The 13,839-nt window shown below is 31.8% G+C and overlaps 1 protein-coding gene across 10 annotated transcripts in view; it reads left to right on the forward strand.

The window, feature by feature from the left end:
• Positions 1 to 13,839, forward strand: part of DMXL2 (Dmx like 2) — a 124,748-nt gene that overhangs the window by 88,576 nt on the left and 22,333 nt on the right. For 3 of the 10 annotated variants that reach the window (XM_033107092.1, XM_033107094.1, XM_033107098.1), the window contains exons 21-27: positions 1,222 to 1,319; positions 1,766 to 1,931; positions 3,260 to 3,536; positions 8,488 to 9,569; positions 9,979 to 10,170; positions 11,740 to 11,816; positions 13,366 to 13,496. In XM_033107092.1, the coding sequence (XP_032962983.1) occupies positions 1,222 to 1,319; positions 1,766 to 1,931; positions 3,260 to 3,536; positions 8,488 to 9,569; positions 9,979 to 10,170; positions 11,740 to 11,816; positions 13,366 to 13,496 (2,023 nt within the window). The remainder of the gene's footprint in view (positions 1 to 1,221; positions 1,320 to 1,765; positions 1,932 to 3,259; positions 3,537 to 8,487; positions 9,570 to 9,978; positions 10,171 to 11,739; positions 11,817 to 13,365; positions 13,497 to 13,839) is intronic. The other 7 variants (XM_033107096.1, XM_033107100.1, XM_033107095.1 and 4 more) reach the window with 3 other exon arrangements.

A 13,839-nucleotide genomic window follows, 5' to 3' on the forward strand; every position in this document is an offset into this window, starting at 1 on the left:
CCTCTCTCCCATGCCTTGGTAGCTTCTTGCTTCGCCATCAGTCAATGTGAGCTAATAAAACATCCATGTTTTGCAGAGGTTATCTCAGTATCTTTGAGAAATAAGATATGATCTATTTGGTATTGTGTTCAAAACAATATAGTTATATACATTGTTACTGGCTTAATAATTTTTAAAGTTACTCTGAGTTGATTGTATAAATTCAGCAACTTTGGTTTTATGGCTCAAAGGAGGTTATCATTATAATACAAGGAGAATTATGTGCTCATTAAGACTTTTTTTCGGAGTGGCCAGTTAGCTCAGTTGATTAGAGCATGGTGCTAATAACACCAAGATTGCTTATTTGATCCCCACATGGGCCACCATGAGCGGCGCCCTCCTTAACAAACAAAACAAAACAAAACAAAACAAAACAAAACAAAACAAAAAGACCTTTTCTCATTAAATTTCTAAGAACTGAAATTTGTAAGGTCTTCAAAATAATGGAGCTTCAACCTTCTGTATTTTAATTACGTGCCAGAAAGAATGCGTCAATCCTTCAGCATTGTCAAAATTTGAAAAATATCAGAACAGTATGTTTTAAAAAAAAAAAAAGTTTTTTAAAAAAACCTGGAGCATTTATTTTTGTCTGTAACTTTATAAATGTGTGGATGTATACGTGTGTGTAACTGATATTTATTCACAGATGTCTGTATCAGTATTACTTGAGAGCTTTCAATTGTGACATCACATATATCATAGAAGTTAATATTCTAACTTTTATAAAACATTAAGAAATGTATTTAATTTTCAAGAAAAAGATCACATCTGTTAAATAGTCTGCCTTCGTTATTGTTTCCTATGTTAGACAGTTTTATTACTACAAGGGTTCTACTTCCTTTTCTACCTGTTACTGTGTGACTGTAGGCATTTACTTAACTTCTCTGTGTCAGTCACCTCATGTAAAATGAGGATAATAGTACCTCATGGATTGTGGTGATTCAATAAGATAAGTGAAAGGTACTTATTTTTATTATTGCTAGCATACGAGTGGTGATCTTTAAGATCATGTATCATAAGATACTGGAGATTGTGGAATAGAGCCACCTTTTCCCATCTCCATAGTTTCTATCAGCCATGGAGTTAGCAGAAAGAAGCATTAATTGCTATAATGTTTTTATCAGATGGTTGTAATTTTTTATCAAATGGTTAAGTTAATATAATATTTTATTTACCAATTAGGTTGCCAAAGCTTCTTTTCAAAGGAACAATGATGCCTTGGATGCTGCGTTATTCTACCTTTCAATGAAGAAGAAAGCAGTAGTATGGGGTTTGTTTAGGTAAGTTGCCTTAATATTTAACGTGATTTAATTCAATGAAGGTTGTGCTGTGAATAGAAGCCTAATACTTTTGAAAGTATTTAGATATATGAGCTTGATCAAATCAGCTTACTTCTTTGTGCCTTGATTCATTTATCTGGAAAAACGAGCATAATATTGTTTCAATTTACCTAAAAAGTGGGATGTTGTTTAAAAAAAAAAAGTTGATAAAAGCACTTTGGAAAGTAAAAAAATGCTCTTGCTTCATATTCATGGTTACATAGGGTCATTTGAGCTTTCTTTATTAGAAGTGAAGAGAAGCTTGATAATAAACACCTATTATGGGTTATTGTTCTTTTTTTAGATGGATATTTAAGGTTTTTATTTTTCATTTTCACATACTCTGTACAGGATTCAAAATTCTTAAAATTTGGTTTAACCATTGATGTTTGTGCTTTGGTTCCCAGGTCACAGCATGATGAAAAAATGACAACATTTTTCAGCCACAACTTTACTGAAGATAGGTGGCGTAAAGCTGCTTTGAAAAATGCTTTCTCTTTACTTGGAAAACAACGCTTTGAACAATCTGCTGCTTTTTTCTTGTTAGCTGGTTCATTGAAAGATGCCATAGAGGTATCAATAAGAAAATATACTATGCAATACTTGTAAGAGATTGAAAACCTGAAAAGATTGTAGAGGAGATTGTAATTTTTTGTCATATGTTTGAAAGGATGGAGAATAACTACAGAAGTTACTGAACTTAAATAGTGGCACTGTGATAAATGAAATTATAAATAAATTTAAGTGAGAAACATAGATGAAACATTTTATGTACGAATATTTCATTTCAAGATAAGTATATGCATTTCAAGTATAAATGTCTGAAAAATGGCAAAAATGGTTTATGAATATCTTCTTACTGGCCATCTTGTGATTCTGAACTATTTAAAGTATATGTAGATCACAACCTCCTTATCTAGTGTAGAAAGGCAGATACTTGAAGTTCTTTTTCTTCTAAATGTAATTCATATAGAACTAAAATTGCATTTTGTACTGTTTTGTAATATAGTTGTCCTAGGTATTGGCAAATGAATGTGAAGAGATAAAACTTTGCATTTTTTGAAATATAATCCTGGAGCTGGTTAAGAGAGTAATTATAAATGTTTCTATTTATTTATGATATCTTCCTCGTAGGGTACTATCATTATGAGCAATCCAAATGAGTGAAGGAAAAATAGCAATGGAAATAATACATGATAGAAAAAAATACGAAATATCCAACAAAATGAAAGTACTTTACATTTGAATTGGTCATATTTTCAAAATTATCTCAGGTGTATGATTTTTTTAAACTAACAAATGTTTATAATTTTGAAATGGGAAGTTTAAATTAGAAGATACTCAGGCAAAGAAAAGACATGTTGTGTTGATTAACCGAAAAGTGCTCATGTTGCCTGAATGATCTCAAATTCTCAAGATGAGTAGTTATATTAGAATATAAATTCATAGAGGGAAATAATTAGAATATGTGGTTTTATCTCATGTGTTATTTGCTATATAAATAGAAAGTCCCTTAAAACAGTAATAATTATGTTTATATGGAAATACATTTGGAAATTAAGAGGAACTGATGTATGTCAATTCAAATGTCATAAGTGGCATTTAATTTAAAAATAAATGTTACTAATTTAAATTGACCTGAGTCTGAGGTGATGTTGATATACTTTTATTCTCATTTTATAAATGATTTTCCTAGGTTGGAAAGCTATTAAGTTCTGGTTTCTTGGTTTTCTTGTTATTCCTTAATCTCCTGTCAGGCAATCATTTACACTTCAACCTTTGGACCCTCCCTCTCCTTCCCCAGTGAGCATATAAATGGTAGATAATTTCAGGATATTGGTGGGATATTTTATATCTCTAAATAATTATTATTAAGTATTTCTTAATATTAAACTTTACAGGTATGTCTTGAAAAAATGGAAGATATTCAGCTAGCCATGGTTATTGCCCGTTTATATGAATCTGAATTTGAGACTTCATCCACTTATATATCCATCCTAAATCAGAAGATTTTGGGTTATCAAAAGGATGACTCAGGATTTGATTGCAAAAAGTTACACCCTGATCCTTTTCTGCGTAGTCTTGCCTATTGGGTAATGAAAGATTACATCCAAGCCTTGGACACGTTATTAGAACAAACACCAAAGGAGGACGATGATCATCAAGGTAGGACGTTTTGTAAGTTTCTCTTTTTCTTTTATAAAAGAAGTTTCTGAGCTAATATTCACGTAGATCAAAAACAGAAACAAAAAACAATCATTACCAGATTTGAGAAATTATTATCAAAATTTCTTGTGTGGCTAAAAGATTAGTCACTTACTATTTGTAATTGAGTCTAACATTTTGTTATCAGTTTGAATAGTGTAAGAAGATTTCACACAGTTTTACTCCTACAGATATATTGAGATACTGTATTTTGCCATGTATAATGTGCACTTTCCCCCCCACATTTGTAAGGGAAAAATAATGCACATTATATATGGGTAGTACTAATTTGGTATCTATATATATGTTTTTAATTCTTTTACTTATGCTTATGAGTTGAAAGTGTAATAATAAATAAATGCTAAAATTCCTTTATAATACAAAAAACAAGTACCTAAATATAAACAAATAAAAATTTGAATTAAAAAATTAAAACTAAAGATTTTTTCCCCTGAAATTTTGGGCGGAAAATGTGGGTGTGCATTATACACAGGAGCGCATTATACACGGCAAAGTACGGTATATAGTAAGATAGGATTTCCTACCATGCTATTCTAATTTCATATCTATTAAACTGAAGCATACAGAATGTTTGCCAAATAATACAGCTCTTTCCTTTTAATTACATAGCCTTTTTTTTTTTTTAATTGGGGAATATTGGGGAACAGTGTTTTTTCCCAGGATGTCAAGTTGTTTTTCAATCTAGTTGTGGAGGACACAGCTCACTGGTCCACGTGAGACTTGAATTGGCGACATGGTGTTATGAGCACCTCGCTCTAACCACTGAGCAAACTGGCTGCCCCCAGTTTTTTGCTTTTTTTTTTAAGAATACATTTTGGCTGTTTCACATATTGGCTTAGTGCATGGGCCTAGAAAACTTTATTCTTATGTACTAAACTTCCTTTACTCTTAGTTATCCCAAATAATTTAGATTTTTTTAGTATCTAGAGAGTATTTACTAGAATTGTTGGCAATAATTTTAAAAATGGAGCATTCTAAGTAAATAGAATAAATTATACCCATAATATACAAACAGTGTCATTAAAAATGAGGTAATAAATTGATGTGTTAATATGTGCTATATTATTAAATGAAAACAGATGCAGAACAGTTTGATTCTTGTTGCATCATATATACAGAGGGTGCTCAAAAAATGTATACATGTTTTAAGAAAGGAAAAAACTAGCAAAATTGTAATACTCTATGTACCCATAACAAAAGATGAATACAAGTTACATTTGACTTCTGCACTTACAAGAGGTGCTCAAAGTGGTTACCATCAGCATAATTTTAATACAGTTTTTTCCTTTCATAAAATATGTATACATTTTTTGGACACCCTCTGTGTCATACATACACACACGAATGTGCGCTTACACAGTATGTGGTCTCCCTCTCCCTATATTGTTTCCTGGAACAAATCACAAGAAACTAAATACTGGTCACTGATTACCTTTTGGGAATAGGAGTTGAGAGATTTAAGCTTTTACTTTTCATCTTGTACTTTGTGTAGTTATAGTTTTCTAGCCTTATAGTTTTATTACTTACTATTTTTAAGTTCTGAAAGCTTATGAGATAAAGAGATGAGGGCCCCATTTTTACTTTCTTTTTTACAAATGATAAATATAATATTTTAATAATATAAAGGAAAGGAAATAAAAAGAAAACCTTTGGGAAAAAATATTAGGTTGGTGCAAAAGTAATTGCGGTTTTTGCAATTATTTTTAACCTTTTAAACTGCAATTACTTTTGCATCAACCTAATAAATATCTGAGTTACCCAGGTAATTTTTATAGAAGGAAGGTTTAACTTATTTCTTATTGTTTTCCAGGTTAATTTTTTAAAGCTTATTGTGGTAAATTTCAAATACATATAAAAGAGTAAATAATATAATGAAAGTTTATGAATCGATCACACAGCTTCAATAGTTATCAACTCATTGTGTCATACATACTCTATACTTTCCATTCCATTCTCAACATAGATTTATTTTAAAGTGGATTTCATCATATCATTTCATTTGTAAATATTTCAACATGTGTTTCTAAAAAATAAGGACTCTTAAAAAAACATAACACATACCATTTTAATGAAATTCTATTAGTAATCAGCAAATACACAGTGTTCAAATTTCCCTGGTTATTTCATAAAATCTTATACAATTGATTTGTTTGAATTAAGGTCCAAATGAGGCCTATATGTTGTGAATGTTTATGTCTACTTTAAGCCATAGTTTTTCCTTCTTTTATTTTTCTCCCTTGCAATTTATTTAGGAAGTTAGATTATTAATCCTGTAGTTTTTTGTCTTTTGCTGATTGTGTACCTGTTGTGTAATTTAACATGTTCCTTTTCTTGTGTTCTCTCTATTTTCTGTAAATTAGTAATTAAGATTCTAGGGCTTTTATCAGATTTTTGGGCAGGAATATTTCATATGTAGTATTCATCAGGGGCCTCATAATGTCGACTTGTTTTGCATTTTTGTGGTATTAACAGCCATCAGTGATTCTTTATTTCATTAGTGGTTGTAAAATGGTGATGTCCTAATTATATCATTTTAGCCTTTTATGAGCTGGAATACTTCTCTTGAGTAATAATATTCCTTAGCAATTGTTTGATTACACTGAAGTCCAGTAGTATATACAGGAAAGGGAAAATAAGTGTTTGATTCTTTCTATTAATCAGTTTTCAAAATAATAACTTGATTCCTTAGCATCCTACAAAGCTGACTAATTAGATTTTATTTTTTTAAAGGTTATCTTGAACTCACGGATTTAAATAGATTTGTGTTTTAATCCATTGCAGTTAGTTTGTTATTATGGATGCTTAGATTAACCCATCTTTTTTTTTTTTTTAAATCAAAGTTTATTGGGGTGACAATGGTTAGTAAAATTACATAGGTTTCAAGTGTACAATTCTGTAATACATCATCTGTATATCACATTGTGTGTTCACCACCCAGAGTCAATTCTTTAATCACCATATATTTGACCCTGTTTACCCTCATCTACCCACCCCCCCTTACCTCCTGGTAGCCACTAAACTATTGTCTGTGTCTATGAGTTTTTGTTTCTTTATTTGTCTTGTTCCTTTGTTCCTTTCAATTTTATAGCCCACGTATCAGTGAAATCAAATGGTTCTCGACTTTTTCTGACTTTTTCGCTTAGCATATAATAATCTCAAGATCCATCTATGTTGTCACAAATGACACTATTTCATCTTTTCTTATGGCAGAGTAGTATTCCATTGTGTACACGTATATATACCACATCTTCTTTATCCAGTCATCTATCTAAGGACACTTTGGTTGTTTCTATGTCTTGGCCATCGACAAAATAAAGAGGCAACCAACTGAATGGGAGAAGATATTTGCAAACAACGCCTCCGATAAGGGGCTAATATCCAAATTATATAAGGAACTCATACAACTCAACAACAAAAAAACAAACAATCCAATTGAAAAATGGGCAGAGGACCTGAATAGATATTTCTCCAAGGAGAACATATAGATGGTCAATAGACATGAAAAGATGCTCAACTTCACTAATCATCAGAGAAATGCAAATAAAAACCACAATGAGATATCACCTCACACCAGTCAGAATGGCTATCATCAACAAGACAAATAATAACAAGTGTTGAAGAGGCTGTGGAGAAAAAGGAACCCTCAGACACTGTTGGTGGGAATGGAGACTGGTGCAGCTGCTGTGAAAGGCAGTGTGGAGGGTCCTCAAAAAATTAAGAATAGAATTACCATAAATTATCCTATCTTTAACCAAAGGGAGCTTCTTCAAGTTCTTGAATCCTTTTGACATTACTCCTTGATAGTTTCTTTGCTTTCTGGTTTAGCAAGATGTTTCAGGCTCATCTTGTACATTTCCTGCCTTAGACCTGGAAATGGCCTTTCTTTCAAAGAATCCTGGATCCTTCAGTATGGGATAATAGTTAGAGACCACAGAATGCACATGGGGATTCTCATTGCTGTTGGTTGTCATTTCTAGGCTGTTTCAATGAATGCAGCTAGGGAATTTTTTTTCTGAGAATTCATGAGTTCACACTGAAATTTCAAATTGAAATACATATTGTAGGGTTCTTAGATTTAAAATTTATGTCTTATAATGAAAAGCTTGGATTCTCATGCCATTAGCATAATTATTTGCTATATAGTATATGCATACAATAGTTTCAGAATAATAATGCAATTATTTTTCATAACATTGTTACTGAGAATAAAACTTTTTTTTTGTAGGTATTTTTGCTATTATGATATATCCCACTAAGGATGTACAGTTAAAATCCTTGTTTTAAAGTCACCTTATAGTTCTTCTCTGTGTGGTTAATGCTACCAGTTTGATACACAGAATCATTTCTTTAATTTTGCATTTATGTGAATTTTTAAAAAAATAATTTGAAAAGTCATAAAATATTGACATGGTTTTGAAATGAAATTATATATATATTATATATATATATATATATATATATATATATATATATATATATATCAGATATTTTCAGAGAAAAATCAAGCCTTTTCCCTGCTCTCTCTATCCTATTTCCTCCATTTTTAGGGAACCAGTTAAAAAAAGTTTTGCATGTTTTTTCCCTCCATTATAAAATAGAAGCGTGCGTGCATGTATAGCCTCTCCACTTTCTCAGATAAAATGTAGTTTATGATACACTGTTTTTCGCACCGTCTTTTACTTAACATATTCTGTATACATTTCATAGCAGCACAGAGGGAAATTCTTTTTATTTCAGCTGTGTTGTTTTACTGATTATGTGGAGGTACCATATAGTTTAACTTATCCTCGGTTAATATTTAAGTATCCTTTATGTTGAGGAAATGCTGACATACTTTATTCATTTGTAATATAAATGCAAACTAACATAGTACCTTGTGATTGTATCTATTTGATTTCTATAGTTATCATCAAATCTTGTAATCCAGTGGTGTTTAGTTTCTACAACTACCTTCGAACTCATCCTTTGCTTATTCGAAGAAACCTTGCCTCCCCTGAAGGAACTTTGGCAACCGTAGGTCTCAAAACTGAGAAAAACTTTGTTGATAAAATTAACCTCATAGAAAGAAAATTATTTTTTACCACTGCAAATGCTCATTTTAAAGTTGGATGCCCTGTTTTAGCCTTGGAGGTACTCTCCAAAATTCCGAAAGTTACCAAAATATCTGCCTTACCTGCAAAAAAAGACCAGCCTGACTTCATTTCTAAAAAGATGGGTGATATACCTTCAGAATCAAAAATGCTGAGTGATAGCGATAGAAGTTCTGGCATTGATTGGTCAAATGTAACTTCATCACAGTTTGATTGGAGTCAGCCAGTAGTAAAAGTGAATGAGGAACCTCTTAATCTTGATTGGGGTGAAGACCATGACAGTGCCTTAGAAGAAGAGGAAGAAGATACAGTTGGCTTAGTAATGAAAAGTACAGATATCAGGGGAAAAGATAGACAAGAAGATAAAAAAGCCTCAGACCCTAATATGTTATTAACTCCTCAGGAAGAGGATTGTCTTGAAGGTGATACTGAAGTTGATGTGATTGCTGAACAACTAAAATTCAGAGCTTGTCTAAAGATCCTTATGACTGAACTAAGAACATTGGCTACAGGTTATGAAGTGGATGGAGGAAAACTCAGATTTCAACTCTATAACTGGCTTGAAAAAGAAATTGCTGCCTTGCATGAGATATGTAATCATGAAACAGTTCTTAAAGAATATGCCAGTAGGACATACTCTAAAGTAGAGAGTGATCTTCTGACTCAGGAAGAAATGGTGAACAGACCAGATATTGATTCCTATGAGCGCCACCAAATAGAAAGACGAAGATTACAGGCTAAACGAGAGCATGCAGAAAGACGAAAGTTGTGGTTGCAGAAAAACCAAGATCTCCTAAGAGTTTTTCTTAGTTACTGTAGCCTTCATGGTGCCCAGGGTGGTGGTCTGGCCTCAGTAAGGATGGAACTCAAATTTTTGCTACAAGAATCACAGCAGGTATGAGCTTCACTTTTCAATCTTGGTTATTTTTAATAATCTCAGTAGCTCTTCCAGTTACAGCTATAAAGCTCCTTTTACTACTTAATCTAAATTGTTTAGCTCCTCAATTTATAGAAGGTAGATATTTATAACCAACATGGGTGCTTTTAGACTGAAGTTTTCGGAGTTAGGAGTAGGCTTTTAAAAGCCTGAGAGCATGGCTGTGTCATACTCATTTTTGTCTTCTGCATCTAGTGTAGTACCTGATACATATTGGGTGCTCAATAATTTTTTGTAAACTGGGGAAATAAGTACATGACTATACTGCTTATATTTAAATATTAATCAGTATTTTTATCAAATAACTATTAATTGTTTTTCCTCCTTCATTTTAACTACTTTGCAAAAAATTATCTATCGCCCACAGGAAACTACAGTGAAGCAGCTCCAGTCTCCACTACCATTACCTACCACCCTACCTCTGCTTTCAGCAAGTATTGCATCAACAAAAACAGTCATAGCTAATCCTGTATTATACTTAAATAATCACATCCATGATATACTTTATACTATTGCTCAGATGAAAACACCACCTCATCCCAGTATTGGAGATGTGAAGGTAAGGTAAATTTTATGATCATTTGATATTGCACACACTGAAAAGGTAAATATACTTGTCTTCCAATATGAACTTAGAGGAGATATTTTAAAGTGCTCTTATATGCTACCTACTCCTGATCAGTTCAAGACTACTTGTCCAATGAATGTAATTTAAAAGTAAGTTTTCTTTTTATTTCTGGAAAAGTTATTGTCTTCCTTTAAGACAGGCTAACACTCTTTTGGTAATAAAATTAATTTCCTAGACAGTATTCTTGCCACTTAATATTTCTTTAAATCCTCCATTCCCCTTAAATGAACCATTAAGTTAGACACATTTTTATGACTGTTTGCGTATATGCCAAGATATTGTGAAAATACAGGTTCTAGGGGTATCTGAGAGTACCATGATTGATCAGAAATACTCTTAGAGAAAGTATCCTTGTAACTATTTCCCGATGATTGTATTTGTTGGGGGCTGTACAGTAGTTAGTGTCAATCAGAGTTTTGACAGAGTTATTACCCAAAATTAAACCTATACTCTGTTTGAAAAACTGAAACATGAATAGATTCCGAGAAACCCTAGGGAGCTTGACAGGATCTGGAGAGTTGACCGGACTCCCACTGTGCTCCCCTAAGTGTATTTGTGCTGTGCCTTTTCCAGTACCAGTGGTTGATGTCATTTCAGGTTCCAAACATTTTTATTTTTTATTTCTTTCATTTGAAAGGCCTGTTTGATCTCTGGTAGTACATTCTTCTGAAGGACCCAAGATTTACTGGTCACATCAACCTATTAGAGACTTCTAATCCATAATATAAATAAATCTATATTAGTATTTTAGCAGAGATTACTTAAATTATTTGTTAGGTGAATATGGATACCCAGAAAAGGCATTAAATGCATATAAATTCTAAGCAAACATTTCCAACTCCTAGAAATTTAGGTAAGTCTTTCAAAGAGTATGAACCTTTCTAAGGTCCCTTCAAATTTTAAGATTTTATGAGTCAGAAGATGTTAATTCACTATGGTACTTGAGAATGTGGTTTTTATATTTTGATAATTTTTAAACTTTCTAAATTAAAAATTTTAATTTTAGTACTAAGTAAATTATTTGCTTTCTGGAAAATCGGCCATTTCACACAGTGATTGTTTTCTAAACATTTAATTTATTCTTACTGATAAGATTTTTTTATTTTGATCAAGAAAATGTCATAATGCAAGTTTAAATAAAAACTCTGAAAAGTCTATACTTCTTTGGTTCTGCTTTTTAAAATATTACTATTTAAGCTAATTATTAGCAGGCGAGGACAGTCCCAATAATATGGACATTGACACTTTGTCCAGGGCCTGGTAAATGGCAGGCTCACAGTGAGTAAATATTTGATAAAGATGTATCAGTTAGCTTTGTTGTGGGCATGCATATAAAGTTAGGTGAGTGTTATTTTAGAAGTTTTAAAGTAGAGTTAGTTGTCTCATATGAGATCTAGTCTTATGATATTGCTAGTTTCCTGAGTATTTTCTAATTGTTAAGATATTATTGTCGTGTAGAAATGTTAGTATAAAATGTAACTGTGGCTGTTTTGGTTTTAGGTGCACACACTTCATTCACTAGCAGCATCACTTTCCGCATCAATTTACCAAGCATTATGTGACAGTCATAGCTACAGGTAACAACAACAAAAAAAAGTCACCCCAAAATAATATTAATACAGCAAAAATATTAAACTGTTCCAGCGTTATATTAAAGTTCTATTTCCTAGGGACTGAAAAATACTCAAATATGACTGCCATATTTACTTTAATAGATGAGAGAGAATGAAAAAGCAAAAATTGTTTAGTTTAGCTGTCAACCTGGTAACAACAGGGACATATACAAAATGATAACTAGTAAATGGAAATTACCATCATCACCGTCTTTTTTGTTTTCAAGAAGAGAAGTGTTGTTTACTATCCAAAATAATTTATAAAATGAAATTAAAATTTTTTTTTCCTTGGGAACTATTTCTTTTAGCATTGGATTAACTTCTATTTGTTTAATTGGTTTTCAGTTGAAAGAGGAAACACTTTTGAAAGAAGTACATTCCTAATACTGTTATTAAAATAAATTTTACTTATGCATTAATGTATGCATTGCATTAAATGTACTTATGCATTAAAGTCTTTGGATGAGATATCAATTAGAAGTAATAATTTGAATTTTTTTAAATGTGCAATTGCCTCCTTCAGTGTATACTTTGCATTTTAATGGCTAGGACAATCAATGTAAGTAGTAAGAAATTGAATCACCTGGAAAGATGACCCAGAGTTAAATGAATTATATTAATAAGTGAAAAGTTTGTAATATACATAAAATCACATTACATTTATATTAAACATATGTCTAGGGTTTTTTTCTTGTATATTCAGCAGTCTTCTGTGGGAAGATTTGATATTGTATAAGGAATTACTCTCTCAATATGGCCTATTCTCTGATTTTAGCCTAATAAGGCCATGTGTAAGTATTCCAAAGACTTGGAAATGTAAATAAAGAAAAAGAATTTATTTAATTGATTATGGTCATCTTAATGCTCAAAGACAACTTGTTTGTTATCAGTCCCTTGTTAAAATGGTGCCAAATGAGAATTCAAATAAATTTTTTTAGATGTGTTTTTTTAGTCCTTGAGCTAGAAACCCTCAAGGGTGTCACCTTTAGTTTGGCTCTGTATTCTCCTCAACTCCACCAAGATAAAGGAAGTAATATTTAGGCACACTTTGGTTTTAGTATTGGGTATTTCTAAAATATGATTCCCCAGATTTAATTCAGGGTGAAGCTTGTACAACTTTGCAGAGCTAAGAAATGCAGCAAAGTAGTACCCTGAAACTTTCTAATATATCCTAGTACCAACAGTAGTCTCCTTACCTCAGACTTTAAAAAAAAAAAAATGGGTGAATATAGAAAAGATTTCAAAGTATCAGTGGCATCTGGAAAAGATTTTAAAAGACTAAGTAAGAGTCATCTGCCCAGCATAGTAAAATTGGTATTTTGTTTTTAAAAACTATCAATGAACATTTGTAACTAATTTCAAGAACTTACTAAAATAAATTCTTATTAGAACAGTGAATTGAGTTTTAAGAATTTTGTTTTTATTATAATCATCTAAAATAAATATATATAAAGTATAATTTCTTATTACCTCTGTTAAGATGATAAAGAACTGAACCTTATATTTGCTTTAGCAGTCAAACAGAAGGAAACCAGTTTACTGGAATGGCATATCAAGGACTTCTTTTAAGTGATCGTCGAAGACTTAGGACAGAAAGCATTGAAGAACATGCAACACCAAATTCTTCTCCTGCTCAATGGCCTGGTGAAAACCTGTTTTGTCATTGTTTTGTTTTGTTTTTTTAATCTTCTATTTGGCAATTCCTTTTTTAAAAGCTACCAACTGGTTTCCTGATCTTCTTTCTGGATTTGGTGAACGCTTTTTTGTTTGTTTTTGATGATGTTTTCTGCCATGGATTAGGAATTCTTAAATACTGGAATGTTGTCTGAAGACTCTGGAAGTTAAGGCTTCAAAAGCAGCTGTGTTGACCAGCATAAAAAAGCAAGGTTTAACATCCTTCATAAGGGTGAGCACATCATTTCCTTATCCTTAGAAATTCTGATGTGCTCACCCTTATGAGGGATGTTAACCTTGCTTTTTTATGCTG

Source organism: Rhinolophus ferrumequinum, chromosome 6 (genome assembly GCF_004115265.2).
Source record: "Rhinolophus ferrumequinum isolate MPI-CBG mRhiFer1 chromosome 6, mRhiFer1_v1.p, whole genome shotgun sequence".
Lineage (NCBI taxonomy): Eukaryota > Metazoa > Chordata > Mammalia > Chiroptera > Rhinolophidae > Rhinolophus > Rhinolophus ferrumequinum.